Source organism: Grampus griseus, assembly GCF_964374135.1.
Source record: "Grampus griseus genome assembly, chromosome: 11".
In the NCBI taxonomy this organism is placed as follows: domain Eukaryota; kingdom Metazoa; phylum Chordata; class Mammalia; order Artiodactyla; family Delphinidae; genus Grampus; species Grampus griseus.
The window spans coordinates 75,934,246-75,956,933 of NC_139005.1; the positions used below are offsets into that span (position 1 = coordinate 75,934,246).

At 41.3% G+C, this 22,688-nt stretch overlaps 2 protein-coding genes across 2 annotated transcripts in view; one reads left to right on the forward strand and one right to left on the reverse strand.

Moving 5' to 3' along the window:
* The window catches only part of UBE2N (ubiquitin conjugating enzyme E2 N), a 41,295-nt gene extending 29,855 nt beyond the window's left edge, over nt 1-11,440 (reverse strand). The window contains exon 1 of the mRNA XM_082665053.1: nt 11,301-11,440. Within this exon, the coding sequence (XP_082521179.1) occupies nt 11,301-11,330 (30 nt within the window). The 5' untranslated portion in view covers nt 11,331-11,440. The remainder of the gene's footprint in view (nt 1-11,300) is intronic.
* Nucleotides 11,441-11,606: 166 nt separating this feature from the next.
* The window catches only part of MRPL42 (mitochondrial ribosomal protein L42), a 43,648-nt gene continuing 32,566 nt past the window's right edge, over nt 11,607-22,688 (forward strand). Inside the window, exon 1 of the mRNA XM_082665904.1 lies at nt 11,607-11,745. The gene's annotated coding sequence lies outside the window, so the exon portion shown is untranslated. The remainder of the gene's footprint in view (nt 11,746-22,688) is intronic.

Consider the following 22,688-nt stretch of genomic DNA (forward strand, 5'->3'; position numbering starts at 1 on the left):
ACAATTTTTATTTGTCAAAAATTAAAAAAAGTTTTTTTCACTATGATGACTCAATTAACAATACGTCCAACATTTGTTTCCTAGAGTGCCTTTACAGGATTTCAGAAAATAAAGCAAATGACTTAAATTTTATCCCTGATTTTCTTTTCACGCAGAAAATAGTATTTCTAGTTTCTGTACCACAATATACTTCATACTAGGAATATAAGCAAGATGACTACAGTCAAGATTGTCTCAGAAGGAGAAAAAAAACCCAATCCCAACCAACACAGAGTGCTGGGCAGTCACATTTCATACAAAGGATGTTCCCTTGCCAACATGGCATAATTCAAAAGTTGGAAAATACATCATTTTAACTGGTAAACACCATCAGTATCAGACGTTGTATAGGAGAGGGGAGACAGGGAAGGAGATGGCAATGAATTAAGATGAAAAGACCAGGTTGTGAAAAAGCCTTGCATGCCAAGTTAAGGGATCTGAACTCTAGCCTGAACACAGTAGAGAGTAACATGATCACATTGGGTGTTTTTAGAATAATGTGGCAATGTGGAAAATGAAGAGAGAGAGAGAAACAGCACGTGTGTGTGTGTGTGTGTGTGTGTGTGTGTGTGTGTGTGTGTGAGTGTGAGTGAGTGAAGACAGAAAGATTTGTTCTCCGATTACTGCAAAAACATGCAGGAGAGGGTAAGAGCCTGAGAGGATGGGAGACAGGAATGGGTTAGGAGAAGGACAGGCATTTCTAAGGTTCAGTCGGCTTATGACTGAATGTCTAAGAGAGAAGAGCGGGGAGGAGAAAAGAGGAAACAGAAGTAAATTGTAGGCAACTGGGTAATGTTAATGTAATTAATAAAGAAAAGAAACACCAAAGGTACTAATGCAAGGGAGGGGGAGACAGCAAAATGAATACATTCCACTGTAAAATAAAGTTGATTTTAAAATGTGTGCAAGACATCTAAGTGGAGATAAAAAGTAGGCACTTGGAGAGACCTGAGACTCACCATTAGATTTTGGAATCACTGATCAATGCTGACTGCAGCCAAGAAAATGAATAAATGTGTTCAGGAGAATATATAATGAGAAAAGGTCCAAGGTCTGAACCCCAAGAGAACATGAACATTTAAAGGCTTTAAAACTATCATAGCAGATAGGATACAGGCCTTCATATTAGCTATACTGGAAAGCTATTCAAAATTTCAGAATATTGCTACTACTCAGCATTTGTCCTGGGTTGTTTTTTTGTATTTTTTTTTTGAGAATTGCTTAAAGTCCAATTTAAAAGCCAAAAAGGAAAGTCAGTTCCAGGATTAAATGATCATGGCTTTGTCTCAACGAGAACTTTTTAAAAAGGAACTAGAAATAATGGAGGCCCAGGAAAAGTGAGTTGGCCAAGGTCACAAAGTTTCTTAATACTTAAGACAAAAATAAAAGTCAGTGCTGTTCCTACCCATTATTCACCAGAATTGGCTCAAGTTTTTCATTCTCCAGCAATCAAAACCAATCTTTTTCTTTTTTTTGGCCGTGCTGTGCAGCTTGCAAGATCTTAATTCCCTGACCAATGATTGAACCCAGGCCCGGTGGTGAAAGTGCCCGCTGGACTGCCAAAGAATTCCCCAAATCCAATCTTTAACGATAAAAATTTACTGGCTGCTGACAATTTAAAAAATAATAACAACGGCTCACAAGGCTAAAGGATACTTCTTAAACGTTAGAAAGAAATGCAGGTTGCAAATGTGATTAGTTTTATGGGAACCAATACAGATTTTTACCTGCTAAAACTTCTGCTTTGCTTCATTCAGCATTGTAATTTCTTAAAAGTATTTACTTAGAAAAATTTCAACTAAAAAAATTTAAAAAGGAATGAAGTACTGATATATACTACAATACAGGTGAACTTTGAAAACATGCTAAGTGAAAGAAGTCTGACACCAAAAGCTGTATTGTATGATTCCATTTATATGAAATGTCCAGAATAGGTGAATCCATAGAGAAAGTAGCTGCACAGGTGCCAGGGGTTGAGGGAGTAGGGACAGAGAGGGACTGCTAAAGGGTAGAGGGTTTCTTCTTCGGATGATGAAAAAGTTCTGGAATTAGAAAGCGGTGATAGTTGCACAACTTTGTGAATGTTAAAACCACTGAATTGTACATTTGAAAAGGTGAATTTTATATGTGATTTGTATCTCAAAAATATGAAGCATTTTGGTTTTCCTTTCATATTCAGTAAGATTTTAGCATTTTTTCTATGAAGTGGAGACTGGAATAGCAAAAGAAAGTGAAGGGGAAATCATCTGTATTACTGGATTATTTTTAGTTTGTAACAGTTTGTATACTGACTTTTTAGTAATGACTATATATCCATGAATTACACTTCTAAAGGAAAAAAAACTCTTTCAAATTGAAGACTGCATTTGAAATGTCTGTGGTCCAAGCGAAGAAGTGCTGACTCATGTTACAGTTTTAGCACTGCTCAAATATCTTCCTAGAGTTTGATATGTCTAACCTGGAATGACATTCTTCTCCCCCGACCCCGTTTTTCTACTTATCTTTCAAAATTCAGCTCAAATGTCACCCCCCTAAAAACTTCTTTCCCTAAACCAAACTTGGAGGGTTTCCCCATCCAGAATGTCACATCTTCGGTGTTCCCACTGATGCTTTTGTTTTCTATATGAGAAACTACTGGCTTTATGTATGGTTTTAGTTCTACCACATTCTACCCAACTTCGCATTGAAGCCAAGCATATACTAGGCCATTGTTTCTGCAAGGTGCACACTAAAATCATCTGGAGACCTTAAGACAAAACATAACAAAAAAAATTCTGGGGCTGGCAACTGTTAAATTTATAAACACCCAGGTAATTCTGATGCACTACCATAAACTGCTCAGATTACAGACCAATATTCACAGAAAATATCTTCTACTTCCTACCACTCAAGACATCAGCAGCCCACCCAATTAAACTAAGGGAAGATTCTGATAAGAAATAGGCAAGGTTTGGCCAAGTGTTTACTGACCTCTAATCACAGTCAGTGGCAGGAACCTGAACGGAGATTGCAGCACTTTTAGTTTAACCCTTATCTGAACCACAACAATAAAGACAGGGTAGACAGAGTACTTCATTCAGGGGGAAAAAAAAAATTTACTTAATGGGAATAGCTCTTTTACAGCTAAAGGTAAGAAACTTCAAGCTTTATAGCTGTAAATCACTGTGCCTCCAACTGTGAAAAGAAATGACTTTTTAAAAAAAGCCAAAGCAAGAACTGCAGTGCAAACGTAGGGGGAATTTTACTGGAAAGCACTTTTCCTTATTCTCTCTAAATACAAGTGAGGAAATTAAGTAGGTACAAATACCCTCCACTTAGTGGAAAACACAAAATTCAAATTAATATATAAACAAGTGTAAGATAATTCTATCTTTAGGCTTACTGAATGAAAAACGTCTTGTTTAAAACTCACATTAGAGTGGTTATGGTCTGATGCAGTGATACCTCAAATGTATTTTCCACCTGCTCTTTAGTTCCTTCTCACTGGAACCCCGAACTTCCCCAAATCCAGGGACCCAGGAGAGCAGGAGAGGAATATGCCACCCCAGAGAGGCAGTCCATCTTAAGGTAAACTATATTACTAAACAGCACTCACGCAAAAGCCTGTAATTAAACTACAATAAGACACTATCCACCACACATAATGGATCTCTGGTATATATAATGCATTCATGCTTTCTTTCTCTCCCTCTCTCCCTCTCTCCCTCTTTCTCTCTCCCTCTCCCTCTCCTTCCAGCTTTCATATCTACTATTCCCTGTGTCCACTCTCCCCACTGCTCTTCAAGTTTAAAAACACTCCTCAACAGATATTGACACCTTTTCTCAGACTATGGTAAATCCCAGATATTCCTTCTTTTATAACACACCTCACTGTAATTTCTTGTTTCACAGCTCTATTTTTCACCAGACAGCGATGCCTATCTTTTTTTACTGGCTTAGTGAATACATACTGTGCATTCAATAAATGTCCATTTAATTGAACTGAAACATGTTTTATGAATGGATAATAAAAAGGCAGACAAATCGCAATGTTATGGAAGATTGAAATTTGGCCTTGGGCTCTTACTAGCTTACTAAAGCCACTTTTGCCCCTGCTCCATAGTAAGGGGGTAAAGGGGATGGTAATCCCAATGGTCCTTAAAGGTCACTAAAAACACAGTGACTTTACAGCAATAACATTTTCCTTAGTATAAACTATAAAGAAATCTTAGAAAGCTCTAAAGAAATAAAAAGCACCCATAGTCTCAAGACACAAAGGTAACATTTGTTAGATTTCTTTCTAGTATTTTCTCCACTACAGTGCCTTCAGTCACTGGATTGTAGACTTTAAAAATAAAAACTGATTTGCCCAAAACAGACCAAACCTCTGACAGTGACATATTGTGATGGTACTGAAAACTAAAGGAGTTTGAAAATATGAAGAGGAAATAGACAATTAAAAAAAAAAAAAGCAGGGTTTCCCTGGTGGCGCAGTGGTTGAGAGTCCACCTGCCGATGCAGGGGACACGGGTTCGTGCCCCGGTCCGGGAAGATCCCACATGCCACGGAGCGGCTGGGCCCATGAGCCATGGCTGCTGAGCCTGCGCGTCCGGAGCCTGTGCTCCGCAACGGGAGAGGCCACAACAGTGAGAGGCCTGTGTACCGCAAAAAAAAAAAAAAAGAAAAAGAAAAAGAAAAATATGTCAACATTAGATTCTGAAACCAATGCCTAGAAGTACTTCAAATTATAGCCTAATCCTAATTATTCAGAAACATCTGAGTTACAGGTCAACTCAGAACTATAAAAATTTCTATGCCTAAGTATCCCTAGGGGATTTTAGAATAGCTACATCCAGGATTTTAACAAACATACAATGCCCTGAATGGTGTGGTGTAGCTCTTGGAAAAATGGATAATAAAGAATGCTTTCTGTTGATTCTCTGAGGGCTCTTAACCAGTTACCTACCCATTTCTTCCGATCACACATGGTTTCTGTCACCAGAGATGCCAGAGCCACAGATCTCACTCTCAGACTATGGTGATTCCACATCCTATTTAATCTACAAATTGAAGATGACTACTTAGTATTTAAAATAAAAAACTTGGGAAGTATTTTTAAAAGTTGCTAAGATTTTAGCTGAAGTTAACTGATTCCCTATTATTCATCTCCTAATTTGTATATCCATGCTGATGTCCTTCATACATTACATTTCTTTCATATAGGAAAAAAAGAATTCTTATTTCTTGATGTAACATTGCTACATATATTATGCCTTTCAGATCTATTTCATTTTTAGAAAGTAAAATTATATAATATAGTAATTAGGCACCCACATTAGAACTGTGATGACTACAACCATAATGTCCAAAGCTCCTGCTGCATGCCATCCTCATTTCCTTGGTTCTCCTATTTATTTCTACAGTGCTTATGCATCAATGTTCATGATAGCACATTCAAATGTATGTTCAGAATCCATACTACTTGAATCTGAGGTGCGTAAGTTATTTTCTTCTTAAATCCATTTACACATAGGTAAACCAAAACACTAGATACAGCATAGGGAAAAAAGCAAAGATACTGACTTGCAGGCCAGGAATCTCAGTCATCCAATTTCTTTGGCCTACAGTCTCCTCATCAGAGAAGGAAAAGGATAGTGTTCTCTACTGTATATGGCTGTAAGTCATCACAAGTGTGGGAAAAAACTCAATTACTACAAAGCAAATGCATAATATTTCTGATATCATTATTTAGCATGCTGGATACTCAGGAAGTACTTAATAATTTGACAACTCTCAATTTCTATTGTGTGAGAGCTGATCAATCTGGACTGAAGAAAGTGCTTGACAAAGAAAAGCTTAAAAAACAACACTTGATTTTTAACCTACTTTCAGTTATGCCTACATTCCATAATCAAAACATTAGGTAGTATATTAAATAATATCCATATAGCCTGAAAGTTTAATCACTACCAAAAGTAGTTCAGGGATTCTTAACCTGGAATCCGTGGAGATCGAGGGGATTCACGAATAAGCTTGTCAAGAATCTGAATCCCCAGAAGTCATATGCAAAAAGTATGGTTTATTGTACTAGGAAGAAGGTCAGAAAACTCTTAAATTGGGACAACAACCAAAAGAGCCAAAAACTACACTGTTTCTACTCAAGTTTTTTTTTTTTTTTTTGCGGTACGCGGGTCTCTCACTGTTGTGGCCTCTCCCGTTGCGGAGCACAGTCTCCGGACGCACAGGCTCAGCGGCCATGGCTCACGGGCCCAGCCACTCCGTTGCATGTGGGATCTTCCCGGACCGGGGCACGAACCCACGTCCCCTGCATCAGCAGGCAGAATCTCAACCACTGCGCCACCAGGGAAGTCCTCTACTCAAGTTTTTACTATATGAGTTTATCTGCTTCCTAAGAGTGTTTTAATTACGATTTATAACAAGTCCATCTTCATCATGGTAAGTTTTCATGCCTTTTTTTTTTTTAAATGGGAAAAAACATTATGAGCCAAAGATTCTCAGGGCTTAAAAAAAGGCTCAGTTTTCTGAATCGTTTTTCTTACTAAAAACTACCTTATATACTAAAATACATATCAAATGAGTGGCTTTTAAATGGTGATAACAGGGACTTCCCTGGTGGCGCAGTGGTTAGGAATCCTCCTGCCAACGCAGGGAACACGGGCTCAAGCCCTGGTCCAGGAAGATCCCACACGCCGCGGAGCAATTAAGCCCATGCACCACAACTACTGAAGCCCGCACACCTATAGCCCATGCTCTGCAACAAGAGAAGCCACCACAATGAGAAGCCTGCGCACCGCAACAGAGTAGCCCCCGCTCACCACAACTAGAGAGAGCCTGCGTGCAGCAACAAAGACCCAACGCAGCCAAAGATAAATAAATAAAATAAATTTATTATAAACTATAATTTTAAAAATCTGTATTTTTTAAAATAAAAATTATTAAAGTAAAAAACAGAACTCAAGACTCAGTCAGCTCATAACAGGTTTTTAAGAGTTTGAAACTAAACCTCACCAAAGAGAAAATAAATTGTAGGGAAGACTGGTGAAATTCTAATTTCAGAAGGTTGGTTTGCTAGGTTTTAATCAAATAAGTCAACTGCTTGAGTAAGTTAACTGTTTCCTAAGCCTATATTTTATTGACTTCATGATTAATTTTGAGAAGAAAATTAAAGGAATGTCATTCTGTCACTGTAACACGTAAAGCTGAAATAAATTTGTTTTTGACCAAGCCACAACTACAGATTTCATTTATTTGTTCGCAAAATACTCCGGTTCTTTATGACAGATTAAGGAGGATCTCTTATTTTAGGTGGCTTTCAACTTATGTGACTTTAAGCTTTAATTGCTCTGTCACTTTTAGAGACTAAAAGAGGTTTTGCCCAGGAAAAGAGAGAGAGAAAAAAATCCTATAATTGTAGCTAAACACGTAACTGCCAAGATTCAGTGTAACTCATACATGTGCAAAATATCACTATATATAAGACCATTCATTACAGCACTGTTTGTATAGCAAAATATGGGGAACAATCTAATAGTTATCAATATGCAATTAGTTAAATTAAGGCCTAACCACAAGGTTCCACAAAACAGCTCTTTAGAAAACTAGTCACCTCGAAGACATAGGTGGGGGCAAGGGGAGGAATCAGGTACAGCATTTACTTGGGGAGGAGGGGAATAGGCCTAACATATATGCACTAAGTCTCTCTGGTCTTTTGGGAAGAATATACAATAAAAGTTGTGGCTGTCTGGGGAGGGAAACTGGAATGCTGAAGGACAGATGAGTCTTAATTTTCCTCTATGTACCCTTTAGAACCTTTCAAAGGTGCTCTATGTATTTCCCAGTCAACAAAATAAAAGATTGATTTGTTTTGTTTTTAATGAATTTATGGGTAGAATTAGAAACTTTTAGCTCAGGCACAGATTCAGATAGAATCTACTGAGCAGTAACAATGTCAAATTATATAGAATAACTCTCCTGAAACTTTCTTTCAAAGAGACTGAAGCTCATTCATTCATTCAATCAGTATTTCAGAGCCGAGACATTAGATTTGCAGGTTATGTGTTCTAGGCATTTCAACAATGCCCAAGTCATCCAAGAATTCCTGCTTTCATGGAGCTTTAGTGGGAGTAGAGATAAACAGTAAATAATATAACTTTGAGTAATGATATGTGCTATACAGAAGAGACGAAATAGGGGCTAAAGAGCAACCATGGGGGAGGAGGGAGGACTGTGTTTTAGGACAGTTAAGGTAATCCTCTCTGAGAATATGACATGTGAGCCAAGAACTGAACATTATGACAAAGCAAGCAACGCAATAAACAGGAGGAAAGCCCTGTGAAGGAACACGCGTAGCCTCTTATTGTTCAGGGTACAGCAGAGCAACAGTGTGGCTGCAATGGAGTGACCCAAGGGGAGAAGTGTGGGAGATGATCTCAGAGGTAGGCAGATCCCAGATGGATGGAGGGCCTTGTAGCTAGGAGAGAAAAAAAGTCAAGATTTTAAGTGTGCTGCAGAACCTCTGTGGAGTTCTGAGCAGGGAAGTAACAAGATCTATGTTTTTAAAAGTAACACTAGCTGCTGTTTAAAAGGAGATCAATACAGTAGGCCAGGTAACAAATGATGGAACTGAACAGTGGTTTCAGAGAGATAGGGAAATGTGTCTGATTCAGGATATAATTTGAAAAATAGAGCCCACAGAATTTGCTACTGGATTAGAAATGGGAATCTGAGTGGGACAGCAACTGGGTGAATAGTAATTCAAAAAATCATCTTTATGTGTATGGTTACAGTTGTTAAGGTACTTTGACATATATTACGTCATTTCATAATAACAAGGGGCAGGGGAAGGTCACACTGGGTCAAGATCCAAGTTCTGCCTCCTGCCAGTTTTAAGACCCTAGGAAAGTCCTTTGAATGGGTTTCTAGCCTATATAATGTATTGTCTACTTCACAAGACTTCTGCAAGTACCAAGTGGTTGAAGAATTTTGCAAATGTAAATAATGCCCATTTTGAGGTAGAAAGCATCACACTGTCCAATGAGAGATGGTACATTCCCATCATTCAGGACAGTAGTGCTACCCCATTATATTCCACTGCCACCATTATATTCCACACAGAACCTTGTATTGTAGTTGACACAGAAGAGACAAGCTTCTTTTTTTAAATTCTGATATAAAAAATAAACATTTTCACAGATTATGAAAAAGCCTACATAATATAAGCATGGGCACTATAAAGAAAATAGTATAATCTTTTAATCCTTCCTAGGGATTGGAGAAAACAGTTCTTTTTGCTATAAATGGCATTAAAGTAAAACCACCGAACTCTTACAAGATAATACCCAAACCAAGGGACCTTTCATTAGAGAGATGTTATCAACAAGACTTTAAATTAAGAGTATATATGACTTATCACTGTCTTGTTTTAAATAGCAAAATGCAAAAGCCTGGTGTAAACTAAATTATTGTATGCCAAATGAACTGAATTATGAGGACTTCAACTTATTGCTTCAAGTCATATCTATAAGTTTATACACAAGGTCCCACAGAATTTATTTTTCCATCTAAGACTTTCATATTATTGCAGAATATCTCCAGCATTAAGCAAAAATGAAAAAAATATGTAAAGTCTTTCATTCATTATGTATTTTGGAGAATTATCTTGAATGTCAATGTGTACTAGGTACTTAGTCGATAACCTGAATAACAGTAAATAAAAATCCAAGGATATCTGATGTACACAGCTCTATCTTCCACCCCTCATTTTCAAGTGGGGCCTCAATAAACATGACCACTGGGGCCATGTGATTGTATTACAACCACATTGTTAAGTACCCTCCAACACACAGCCATTAAACTGCCTTGGACGGAGTCGAAGACAAATCTTTAACACAACAAATTAAGATTTTGTTTTACACAACACTATGAAGGTTCACATCATTAGACTCCAGCGCACAATGGCAATCTGTTCTACTTCTCCACTTGCTAAAACTTGCTACTTTACAAAACACGTCTTATTTCTCTAAATTAAGCACCTTTAGGTCAGAGACACCCCCATCTCAGATATATTTCATTGCAATCGCACTACACAATACACCATCCTTCAATCACTTAGCATGCATCTCCCCCCAAACTTAAAGGACAAACTAGATTAAATACACGTTCAGAGTTACAGCAAACAAAATGATGCTGCAATTTAGACACTTTAACTCGCATACTGAGCAACACAGAGGTTCAACTAATTTCCTTCACTAAAACTGACCAAAAAAACCTAAAGGTTTTGTCTTCGTGGACTGCAATAAACATTTCACGTCTGAGGACTTGATATTTATGTAAAGAGTTTACAAAACCAAGATGAATTTTTCATGGTTCCATTGATACTTGTCAAAGAACATATTCATGAAGAGCTAAAAAACGGTATTGATAATTTAAAGCGCACAAAATCGAGAGGCAAAAGGTTTCACAAAGTCCCCCATACCTGTACTGCACCCCCTCCCCCAATCCCCGCTCGGTCTCGTGTTAGAACTATTTCCTCTAAACAGAAACAGTCCTAAAAGAGTTTGCCAACTAGAGTAAACTCACTTCGCGAAGATAACGAGCGGAAACGCATTTAAAGAGGAGATCACGGAAGCGAGAGTGGCGGGGCGCGGAGCCCCCACGTCCCCCGAACCCCGGCAGCCAGGGGCGAGCATGTGCCGGCGGCTGCAGGATGCGCGGCCCTCCCGGAGCCGCCTCCCGTGGCACAGGGCCCCGCCCGGCCTCACCCTCCCGGTTCATTCATTCTAAACCTGCAGCTGCCGCACCCCCGCGCTCCCGCCCGGGCCGAGACACGGATCCGAGGCCGAGGGACCATGTCGGGCCACAACCCCCGCCTGGAGTCCGGGCCCCGCCGCGATTCCCGCGCGCCCGCGGCCTCCGCTCGGGGGTGGTCTTAGAGACCGCGGAGGCCCGCTCCCAAGACCAGAGCCCCGCAAGTCCGCGGCCCCACCCTCTGCCAGGGCGCGGGCCAGGCCTTCCGCGCTCGCGGGCCGACCGCCTGGGAGCCCCCGATCCCCGCTGCCGGGCTGCCCCACTGCGGCCGGAAGTCTCCCCGGCGCCCCCTCCCCAGCGCCCGACTTCCCTCGCCGCCGCGGCCAGACCCTCTCCGCGCTGCCTCGGGCCTCCCAGCGCGGGCCGCGGGCCGGAGGAAGCGAGGGACCGCTCCGCCCGGTCCGCCGAGAGGGCAAGAGCAGAGCGGGTAGCCGGAAGCAGGCCCGGGCGGTTACCTTGATAATCCTGCGGGGCAGCCCGGCCATCTTGTCAGATCCCGAGTTCAGCCTCTGGTCTCGTCTCCGGCTCCGCTCGCCTCACGCACGAGTGGAAGTCCCGGGCTCCACTTCCGGGGAACGTTGCCGCGCCCGCCGCTGCCGCGCCGAGGCCCCCCGGGAAATGTAGTCCCTGCTCGGGCGCGGGCGGACTTCCCTCGGACCTGGCCCCCTCCCCCGCGCTCCCCGCCCCAGCCGCGGCCTGGGGGTGGCGGAAGTGACGCGCCGCGGCGGGGCAGGGATTTGGGAGAGGTAGTGCGGGGCGGCGTGGAGCCCCACAGAGCCCCGTCGCTAGTGGCCGGTCCTGGTGCGCGCTGGTGGGACTGAGTGGTCTGCGACCAGCAGGCCTCTTATCCGCGGCCACACCCGCGCCAATGGGCGACGTAACAGAGGCCTGGCCGTAGAGGTAGCCCGTTCGTTCGTTCGTTCATTCAACGCTACTGCAGGGTGCGCGGTCGGGGCTGGCGCTGGCCGAACGACTGAGGTCAAGTTGATCCGCGAGCTCCTTCCTCACAAGTAGGGGAAGACCGAAAGTCAGTAGCAAAGCTCCCAACTGTGGGTCTCGAAAGTTATCCAGGAAAAGCCTAGCCAGAATTTTGATGTTTAAATTTCGCATAAATTGGGTGTCTTTGACACACCCCTTAGACCAGGAAAAGCTAAAAGGGTTTGGAGAGAGTTGGGGGGCGGGGAAGAAGAATGGCCTCTGAACGCCTGGCACTAGTGGTTGACTCGCGGATTGGAGAGCTGGAGGAATGACCCAGGAGAGGATTAGAGATCCCAGCGTAATCCCTAAAAGAGGGATTACCTTTAGAGTGCGGGGCCCTAAAGGAGGATTAGAGTGAGGGTGCCCGGAAATGGGATTGTTGGGGAAGGCATTTCCTAACATCCTAATGATTGATTGCTTGCTCTGTAATGGGCTTTTTGCGAGAATTATTTTACTTTATCGTCATAGCAATCTTAAAGTGCTTCCTCCACTTTACAAATGAGGCTCGGAGACATTCACTCTTTCCAAGGTTATGAGGGAAATGGAGCTGTTTTGTTCCCACGCAGGTCTGCCAAAACGTGGACCCCTTAACTCCTTAGCCACGGTGTTTCCTAGCACAGTAGCATAGACAGTAGATGGTGAATAAAGATGTGCCAGATGCTATGTTAGTGGATGAGAATACAAAGAGGCTGACCCTAGGGAATTCCCTGGCGGTCAAGTGGTTAGGTCTCGGGGCTTTCATTGCTGCGGCCGGGTCCAATCGCTGGTCGGGGTATTAAGATCCCGCAATCCGCGCCAGGTGGCCAAAACTCAAAACAAAAAAGAGGCTGACCCTGCCTTCCAGGAACTTAGAGTCCATCGGAGAAGAGAGACTAGTGAACAATAATTACAATCCAGTGTGTTAAGGGCCATAATAGAGATTCCTCCAAGGTGCTATTTGAGCACAAGAGAGGCATTAATTGCTTGAGAAGTCAGAGAAGGCTTCTCAAATGAGAAGTGGCATCCTAAAGGATGAGTAAGAATCTAACTGACCTGGTTGGGGGAGCATGCCAGGCCTAGAAAAAAGACTGTGAAATGGCATTGAGCTATAAGAAAAAAAAAAAAAAGGGCATTAAAGAAATGGAGAATATGAATGCAAGAAACCTAGTAAGAGTAATAAGAGAAAACATTATCATTAGCACGATGCTAAATAATTACATGGATTATCTCATTTAATGATAAAGTATATAAGGTAGGCTTTCTTATTACTGTTGCTTTTTAGATGAGAAACCAAGACTCAGAGGCAATAATGAGAACTTCAAATAACCAGAAGTCTGAAATGAGTGGTTCTTCTGTATTTAGAAGAATTTGGGAAAGTAAATGACATTGGAGAAAGATAATTCCAGAATATTTTAGAGAGGGTCTGGAACCCGCCCTGATAGAAAGAAAGGCAGAGGGAATATGGGGTTAGAAGGGTACTAGTCCAGTTAGCTCTTGCATAACAATTCAGCTCAAATTTAGTGCTTAAAAGAACAATAATCATTTGTTTAGCTCTTGAATCTGCAATTTAGGCAGGGCTTGGCAGGAAAGACACATCTCTGCTCCATGCTGTGTCAGCCTGGGCAGCTTGACTGGGACCAGAACCACTTCTAGGATGGCTCACATAGCAGGCAAGTTGGTACAGACTGTTAGTTCCTCTCCGAGTGGGCCTCTCCCTGGAGCTACTTGGGCTTCCTCACTGCATGGTGGCTGGGTTCCAAGAACGAGTGTTCTAGCAGGCAAAAGTGGAAGCTGTCACCTTTTTTGACCCAACCTTGGAAGTCACGTAGCATCACTCCCACCATAATCTATTGGTTGACTCATCACAAAAGCCCACCCAGTTTGAAAAGTAGGGGACATGGACCCCCTCTCTTGAAAGAAGAGTCCAAGATTCTGGAAACTAGCTGGGTATGTGTGATACAAGATACAGTTGTGACCAACTTCGAAAAACACCAACTGCCACAGGTATATTTATCACAGTATGCTTACAAGCCACCATGCTTACAGTCACCTGCAATGCTGGTTAAAATAAGCATTCCTGGAGCCCTTCCCAGAGATTCTAATATTCTAGTTTATTGCTGAGGCCTGGGACTCTGCATGTAAACATCACGGGTAATTTTGATAGATCCTAAAATTTGAGAACAAAAGATTTTGAATAAACAACAAAAATTGTTGCCATGTGCCTTCTTTTGGCTATTCTCTATTGGAATAGATAGTGAGTATCCTGCAGATTAAGAGTGAGGGCCCCGAAGCCCTGCCTGGATTTGAAAACTTAGAATTTGCTTAACTTGTCTGACCTTCGTTTTTTTCACCTATAAAATGTACTTCATGTTCTTGTTGTGAAGTTTCAATATATATTAAGTACTTAGACGGGGTATTATTTTTGTAATCTTGATAAGAACCAGGTATAGTTTTCTTTAGGAAACCAGATTTTTAAAATTTGACAGTATAACCTTGTTTGGCAGAGATTCATTTCATGGCATGAAATTCTCTTAGATAAATACATAATTTTTAATGTCCTTTCCCATTCTTTTTTTTTTTTTAACATCTTTATTGGGGTATAATTGCTTTACAATGGTGTGTTAGTTTCTGCTTTATAACAAAGTGAATCAGTCATACATAAACATATGTTCCCATATGTCTTCCCTCTTGCGACTCCCTCCCTCCCACCCTCCCTATCCCACCCCTCCAGGCTGTCACAAAGCACCGAGCCAATATCCCTGTGCCATGCGGCTGCTTCCCACTAGCTATCTACCTTACTACGTTTGTTAGTGTGTATATGTCCATGACTCTCTCTCGCCCTGTCACAGCTCACCCTTCCCCCTCCCCATAACCTCAAGTCCGTTCTCTAGAAGGTCTGCGCCTTTATTCCTGCCTTACCCCTAGGTTCTTCATGACATTTTTTTTTCTTAAATTCCATATATATGTGTTAGCATATGGTATTTGTCTTTTTCTTTCTGACTTACTTCACTCTGTATGACAGACTCTAGGTCTATCCACCTCATTACAAATAGCTCAATTTCGTTTCTTTTTATGGCTGAGTAATATTCCATTGTATATATGTGCCACATCTTCTTTATCCATTCATCCGATGATGGGCACTTAGGTTGTTTCCATCTCCGGGCTATTGTAAATAGAGCTGCAATGAACATTTTGGTACATGACTCTTTTTGAATTATGGTTTTCTCAGGGTATGTGCCCAGTAGTGGGATTGCTGGGTCATATGGTAGTTCTATTTGTAGTTTTTTAAGGAACCTCCATACTGTTCTCCATAGTGGCTGAACCAATTCACATTGCCACCGGCAGTGCAAGAGTGTTCCCTTTTCTCCACACCCTCTCCAGCATTTATTGTTTCTAGATTTTTTGATGACGGCCATTCTGACTGGTGTGAGATGGTATCTCATTGTAGTTTTGATTTGCATTTCTCTAATGATTAATGATGTTGAGCATTCTTTCATGTGTTTGTTGGCAGTCTGTATATCTTCTTTGGAGAAATGTCTATTTAGGTCTTCTGCCCATTTTTGGATTGGGTTGTTTGTTTTTTTGTTATTGAGCTGCATGAGCTGCTTGTAAATTTTGGAGATTAATCCTTTGTCGGTTGCTTCATTTGCAAATATTTTCTCCCATTCTGAGGGTTGTCTTTTGGTCTTGTTTATGGTTTCTTTGCTGTGCAAAAGCTTTGAAGTTTCATTAGGTCCCATTTGTTTATTTTTGTTTTTATTTCCATTACTCTAGGAGGTGGGTCAGAAAGCATCTTGCTGTGATTTATGTCATAGAGTGTTCTGCCTATGTTTTCCTCTTAAGAGTTTGATAGTTTCTGGCCTTACATTTAGGTCTTTAATCCATTTTGAGCTTATTTTTGTGTATGGTGCTAGGGAGTGATCTAATCTCATACTTTTACATGTACCTGTCCAGTTTTCCCATGTCCTTTCCCATTCTTTTCCCCCTTGAGAACAACTCACACTATACGCATCTGGAAAATAAAATCCGAACTTCTGATTCATGTAAGTCCTGTAGAACAGGATATATTCTAGAAGGACATGTTGCCACATGGCTGAGATGCAGGGTTTATTCTCAGGTTAGAAAGCTGGTTAAGAATCCTACTTACTATACCCATAAAATATGGTTAAAATAAAGATATCCACAAAACTAATTCCTTCAAGGCAGAGATGTTAGACAGCTGAAGAATAGAGGTAAAACAGACTTTTTACTTTATACTCTTGTACCTTTTGGATGTTGAGCTATATGAATGTGTTACCTATTCAAAACATAAAATAATCCAATTCACTAATTTCAACAGTCTAATCTAAAAGGTGTTCAATGCTCTTTACATGCTGATCAAGAATGATATCATACAACTAAAGGGGAAAAAAAGAAAAAATAATTTAAAAAAAGAAAAAGAATTATATCATACACTCAAAATTCAAAAGATTCTCGTCCATGGTATGGAATAAATAAGAGTGACCAAATAGCTTCACTAAACTGAACAGTGCTAGGCAGAACTCTTAGCTAGTTAATCTTTTTTTTTTTTTTGCGGTACGCGGGCCTCTCACTGTTGTGGCCTCTCCCGTTGCGGAGCACAGGCTCTGGACGCGCAGGCTCAGTGGCCATGGCTCACGGGCCCAGCCGCTTCGCGGCATGTAGGATCTTCCCGGACCGGGGCACGAACCCGTGTCCCCTGCATCAGCAGGCAGACTCTCAACCACTGTGCCACCAGGGAAGTCCCCTGGCTAATCTTTTTTTGGCTCTTCATCAGGCCTCATTCTTGGCCATGATTTTTTTTCCAGGCTCTGCTTCCTTCAGGACTCAAACTCCAAGTGCCTTTGCATTATAATATAAGAAAGAGGGCCCAAGAACACTGTGTTGAAGAAATTAGAGGAATCCTGATCTATGCAAATCTTACTCCCCAGAATAATATTTAGTGCCTCCTGTTCCTTCCCCACCCCCTACCCACAAATATTTCAGTTTCACTACTTTGGCCCTATAATAGCAGATGTATAAGTACTGTTTACCCTGCAGGTAGTGTCTTAAGACATTTATACCTGAGCTCCTCAGAGCCATGGATCTCTTCCATCTTGGGCACCCCTGGATCCCTGGGGGCTAGCTCAAGGCCTACAACATGAGAGCTCTCAAAAAGTACTGGTCAAGGGAATGAATGCATGAGTGCAGGATGAAGATAAACACCTGTTGGAGAATGGTTGCCTTAAATTCATGATCCATAAGCGAAACACAGGATGTTTATGTTCATCCCTAAACTTTTCAACTTGACTTCCTGGAAGACAACAGAGCTTTTTTCACAAACTCTCTCATACTTTGCAGAGACAAAATAGAATAGTTTGGAAAATGATAGATCAGTCACCTTTAATAGAGGTCCTGTTTCCATTATGAGCAATAGTCTTCATGGAGATGTATTTGTTTGCAATACCCATATTGTTTCTTGCAGCATAGGAAAACTTTCGTGGGCTATCAAGCAGAAGTATCTGTGAGAAGAGGGTTCCTGAACACTGACTCGAAGTGGGTGGGGAGGATGAAAAGGCTGCACACTGATTTTTAAAAAGAAAAAAAAAACTGAAAAATACTTGCTGCCTCATATTCATGACTTCAACATAAATAGCTGAGTACTTACAAACGGTTAACCAACACAATGCCAGCCCATGAGAAGGATCTGAGCGGGGTCATCCAGGTCATAGGAGCACTATCTCAAAGTGGAAGGACTCTGGAAAGAAGACACCCAAGAGAACTGGAGTAATAAGGCTGACCTGTGTTTAGCGCTTCATGCTGTACAAAGCATTTTTGAATGTTATCTCATCCACAGAGAGCTTTAAGTGCATGCACCACTGGAGGCATTCTGCAAAACCCATCACTGATTCTGCGATGTTTCTATAAAGGTAGAGGAAGGGGGGTATTCCTCTCTTTGTGCCAGTTCCCAGTGGAAACAGGATTCCAGAGGATGGTGACTCAAGGCTTGGCCAGAAGCCTGGATGGAACAGGAACTCTGAAAGCAAGGCTCTTTCCCATGCCTCTGTGTGTCACCCTTTCAGGTTCCCAAGAGAACTGTTTACATTCCATGTCCTTGGGCTCCAGTCGCTCTGTGACTCCACCTGTGAAGTGCTTACTCAGCCTATCCAGCCTAAACTGTTCCCCCACTTCTTCCCGCCTGTTGTCCCCGCCCAAGCTTCTTGTCAGTACACTCCCATCACGTTTCTTCCTCCCCACCATCACCAATCTCTCTCCAGTCCTACTGATTTCTCATATGCTTCTCACTTGTGTCTCTTGCTTTCTGCAGAAAACTGCCCACCTGCTTCCAATGTGATTAGAAATGTTTTGAAAACTTTGTTTTGCTTCTGAGTACAATGATTTGGGATCTGATATACTCTGAAGCAGAGGTTTTCAAACTTTGGAGTGCTAACCACCTCCTAGGCTGGTTAAACATACAGCTGCAGGAGCCCCACCCAAGATCTTCCGTATGCAAGTCCCAGGCCCTATGCATCTGTGATTTTAACAAGCTCCCCACCCCCCGCACCACTGAAGGGTTCAAAGCTTGAGAGTCACTGTCCCATATTATCTGATCTGATCAAGAAAACAAAACGGTTCCAAGAGCAACCTCGACTTATACATTTCTTTTATATATTTTTGAATTTTATTTTATTTATTTTTTAAATTTTATTTTATTTTCTTGTGGTACGCGGGCCTCTCACTGTGTGGCCTCTCCCATTGCGGAGCACAGGCTCCGGACGCGCAGGCCCAGCGGCCATGGCTCACGGGCCCAGCTGCTCCACGGCATGTGGGATCCTCCCAGACTGGGGCACGAACCCATGTCCCCTGCATCAGCAGGCGGACTCTCAACCACTGCACCACCAGGGAAGCCCTATTTTATTTATTTTTTATACAGCAGGTTCTTATTAGTTATCTATTTTATACATATTTGTGGACTTACATTTCTTGTTCCTGTTTTTCTAATTCCTTTTGGCCCAATACCCATATCTTTCCTCCTGTCTGTTCTAATTCTCTTGATCCAAGTGTTAGATATTCCAGATAGTTGGAGTTTAAGTTGGCCCACGTGTTCGGTATTCCAGATTGTTGGGTTTTGAGGAGGCCAATAAATAACACCCAATTTCCACTCCTGAAATTATAACCAGTTGAAAGAGATGGAGACCAAAATGTTGCCTTCATTACCAATAAAGCTGATTGGAGAAAACAGTTCTAAGTGGGCAGTCATTTGGGCTTATTAATAGTCCTCCCACCAGCTCCCCAGTTGCAAGCACAGCCACCCAGTCACTTAGCACAGCCAGACAACTGCAGGCCCCTTAAGCCAAGACAGAGCAGATGCGCATGCATGAGAGCAGAAGACAGACTGCTTTAAAAAAAAAAAAAAAAAAGGAAGGAAGGAAGAAGGAGAGAAAGAAATAGAAGGGAGAAAGGAAAAGAGAGGGAAAAGGGAGGGAGGGGAGAAAAAGAAAGGAGGGAAGGAGACAAGGCTGAGAGGACCCAGCTCATTATTTTAAATTCACCAATTAGAAAACTTACTCTTCTCACCTTCTAATCACAAAACCACCTGACATTTTCTTAAACTACTGCTTACTTTCTATCCCAGTTCCCCAAAGGCAACCTCAGCCCGCAATATGGACAATCTCATCGTTGCTTTGAATATCCCGTGATCCATCATACATATTCTCTCTCTAACATCATCATTTTCACATCTTGTTGCCTTGTCACTGATGTCATGTTGCCTTTTTATCCACCCATATTCTTATTTGCTGTGTGTCCAGCGGTAACATAATGCTTAGCACATATCCCCTCCTTCCTGCCTTCCTTCATTCTCTACCTATTATGTACTAGACCTTCCCTAGGAGATGTTTTTTTTGAATGAGCAAGATAGGATCTTTGATCTTGAACTTATGTTCTTATAGGGGAGACAGACATTTAAACAAATTAATATATTTGATGTGATAAGTTCTGTAATTGAGATACCACAAAAGATACAGTGAAGAGTATACGTAAGACACAGGGAAGGTTTTATTCACTCAGTTATTCAATAAACAGTTAGTAAAAGCCTGCTAAGTGCTAGGCACAATATTAGTTTCTGCAGGGAAAATGATGAGCCAAACCAGACAAGGAATTACCCTGGGAGAGAATGGATGCAAATATATATTAATGACATTAATACAAGGTAAGTGTGAAATGTTATTTTAGTCAGGGTTCCTGGGTGCAGGCATAGAAGCTGATTCGGACTAACAGATACAGAATTTATTGGGAGGACATCAGGTGTTTCATATGGTCACAGGGAAGGCTGCAGACCAGAGGATGCTGGCATTCTGGAGGTGGGCAAGGAAGGGAGCCCGGGGACTTGCCTGGTCAGTTTCCTGTTGGACGCTTCTCCCTTACCCTCCTCCAGGTATGTGTTCCTGAGTCTACAGCTTCTCAGATTCAGATTCCCATTTCTGACCAGGATGGGCTGGCGTGTATGGGAGTCTTGGGTCTAACTGCACCTTATACTGACCTTCAAATATTCCATCAGTTTTCAGCCCCTTCCTCACTCCCTCTTCCTGAATATATGGTGCTACCAATTACTTGAGCCTTGGTACAACCTGCATGCTTAACTTTCCTCTGCTCTGCTAAGTCAGGAGCCATTCCTGCATCTCTTGACTTTCCCATCTTGTTCTCATTGTTGTTTGAGTATAATTTTTGAGAGAGGAGGGCAAAAACATCTTTATGCTGACAAGAGTATTTTTGGTGTCTTTGAGGCAGTTTTCCTGCACAAGGAGATATTTCACAGATTAGTTTTTAATTAACATTCAATTTACTGTAGTGACAGTAAAGTCTAGTTTTTCCTTAAGCTTTCAAATTCAGTTTACAAATCTTATTATTCTGTTTATAAGACTAGCAACTAAAATAAAACTCTTTTAAGGGAATTTTTCATAAAAGTAAATTACCTACGTTTAAACATTTTAAATTGCACTTGTAAATTTAACATATTCAATTTTATTTTCCAGCCCTTCAATTTTGAGAGATAAACATTCCCAAGCACCTAAATAATTCTTATAAATGAAAAAAATTCTAATACAGTGAGTCTTCTATTAAGTATTGTAATACTGCTTCCAAACAATATAATTCTTTCACACCCTTCAACACAGAATCATAAGCCTAAATCAGTCACCTAATGACAAGTTCAAATTGGAATCACAACTTACAGAAAACACAAGGGACTTAGGAACATGTTAAAGTTTGCTCCAGAATGTACTCAGCAAAGCCCAGATTGTCAGAATCTCTACAGGAAAAACACCTGGTTTCTTTAACAAATAAGTACAAGGAAAAAAGAGAAAGACAAATGGAGAAGGAACTTATAAGTTAAAGAGACTTAAAAATGTTATTAAGCAAACGAAAGGTGTGGATCTAATTTGGATCTGATTCAAACAAGCAAACTAAATAGAAAATATGACATTCATGAGCCATTTGGAAAGTTGCATGTTGACTGGATATTTAATGATGTTAAATAATCATCATCTTTTTTTTTAAGTTGTGTAATATTGTGGTTATGTTTGAAGAAAGGAGGCCTTATCTTTTAGCATTTCTTACTGGGATATTTATAGATGAAATAATAGGCTACTTGAAATTTGCTTCAAAATGATATAGGAGAAGGAACATGGTGGGAGTATAAATTCACTTATTTATTTATTTTTGGCTGTGTTGGGTCTTTGTTGCTGCACGCGGGCTTTCTCTACTTGTGGCAAGCAGAGTCTACTGTTGGTTGCGGCGCGCGTGCCTCTCACTGCGGTGGCTTCTCTTGTTGTGGAGCACAGGCTATAGGCGCACGGGCTTCAGTAGTTGTGGCACACGGGTTCAGTAGTTGTGGCTCGCGGGCTCTAGAGCATGGCCTTCGTAGTTGTGGCACACGGGCTTAGTTGCTCTACGGCATGTGGGATCTTCCCGGACCAGGGCTCGACCCCATGTCCCCTGCATTGGCAGGCGGATTCTTATCCACTGCACCACCAGGGAAGTTCCCAATGGTGGGAGTATAGATGAAACAAAATTGCCCATAAGCTAACAATTGTTGAAGCTGAATGAGGGGTACATGGTGGTTTATTATACTTTTCTTTCTAATTTGTATGTGTTTGAAATTTTCTGTAATAAAAAGTTTTTAAAAATTAGAATCAAAAAGCTATCTAACAGCAAAGTTAACAGTCCAAATTCTCTTATATATTCTAAATACTTAAATATAAACATAGAATACACATGTTTGTGTGTTATATTCTCAATGCTAACTGGAAAATAATATTACTAGGTGGGTTTGATTTACATCATCATTTCTACATTTAATTCAAAATCTTTATGGAGCTAAAAGTCACTTACACCCAAGGAAACAAGTAACCCCCAAGTAACCTGGGGTAACTTACGCAAGCAGTTTGGGGTGCCTTCCAGGTTGGTTGTGAGGGTGAGGTCTGGAAGTGCAGTCTTCCAGGACCTTCTTCTATATGACCTGAAAGGAGAAACAGAGCCCTCTTTTATGGTTGCTGTGCCAATAGGAATTCCAGTCCATACTCTCCAAATGGAGTGGTCTCACCACCCATGTCACCTAAATTCACGTTATACATTTTACTAAATCTTCAGTGTGATTTGAGTTTCTAACCTCCTACCCAAGCTGTTTCACTTATTTGATTTATCAACATATTCAATAAAGGTATTTACTGCTGGAAGCTATTCAGAATTCTTTTCACTTTCTATCAGTATGGGCTGTTTATATTTAAATAACATCCAATTGGATTACTAAACCAATCTCTGGCTTTACAGTCAAAATACCAAAGGCATCCTAAGGACACTTATTCTGACATGGTGCCAGGAACCTCCCT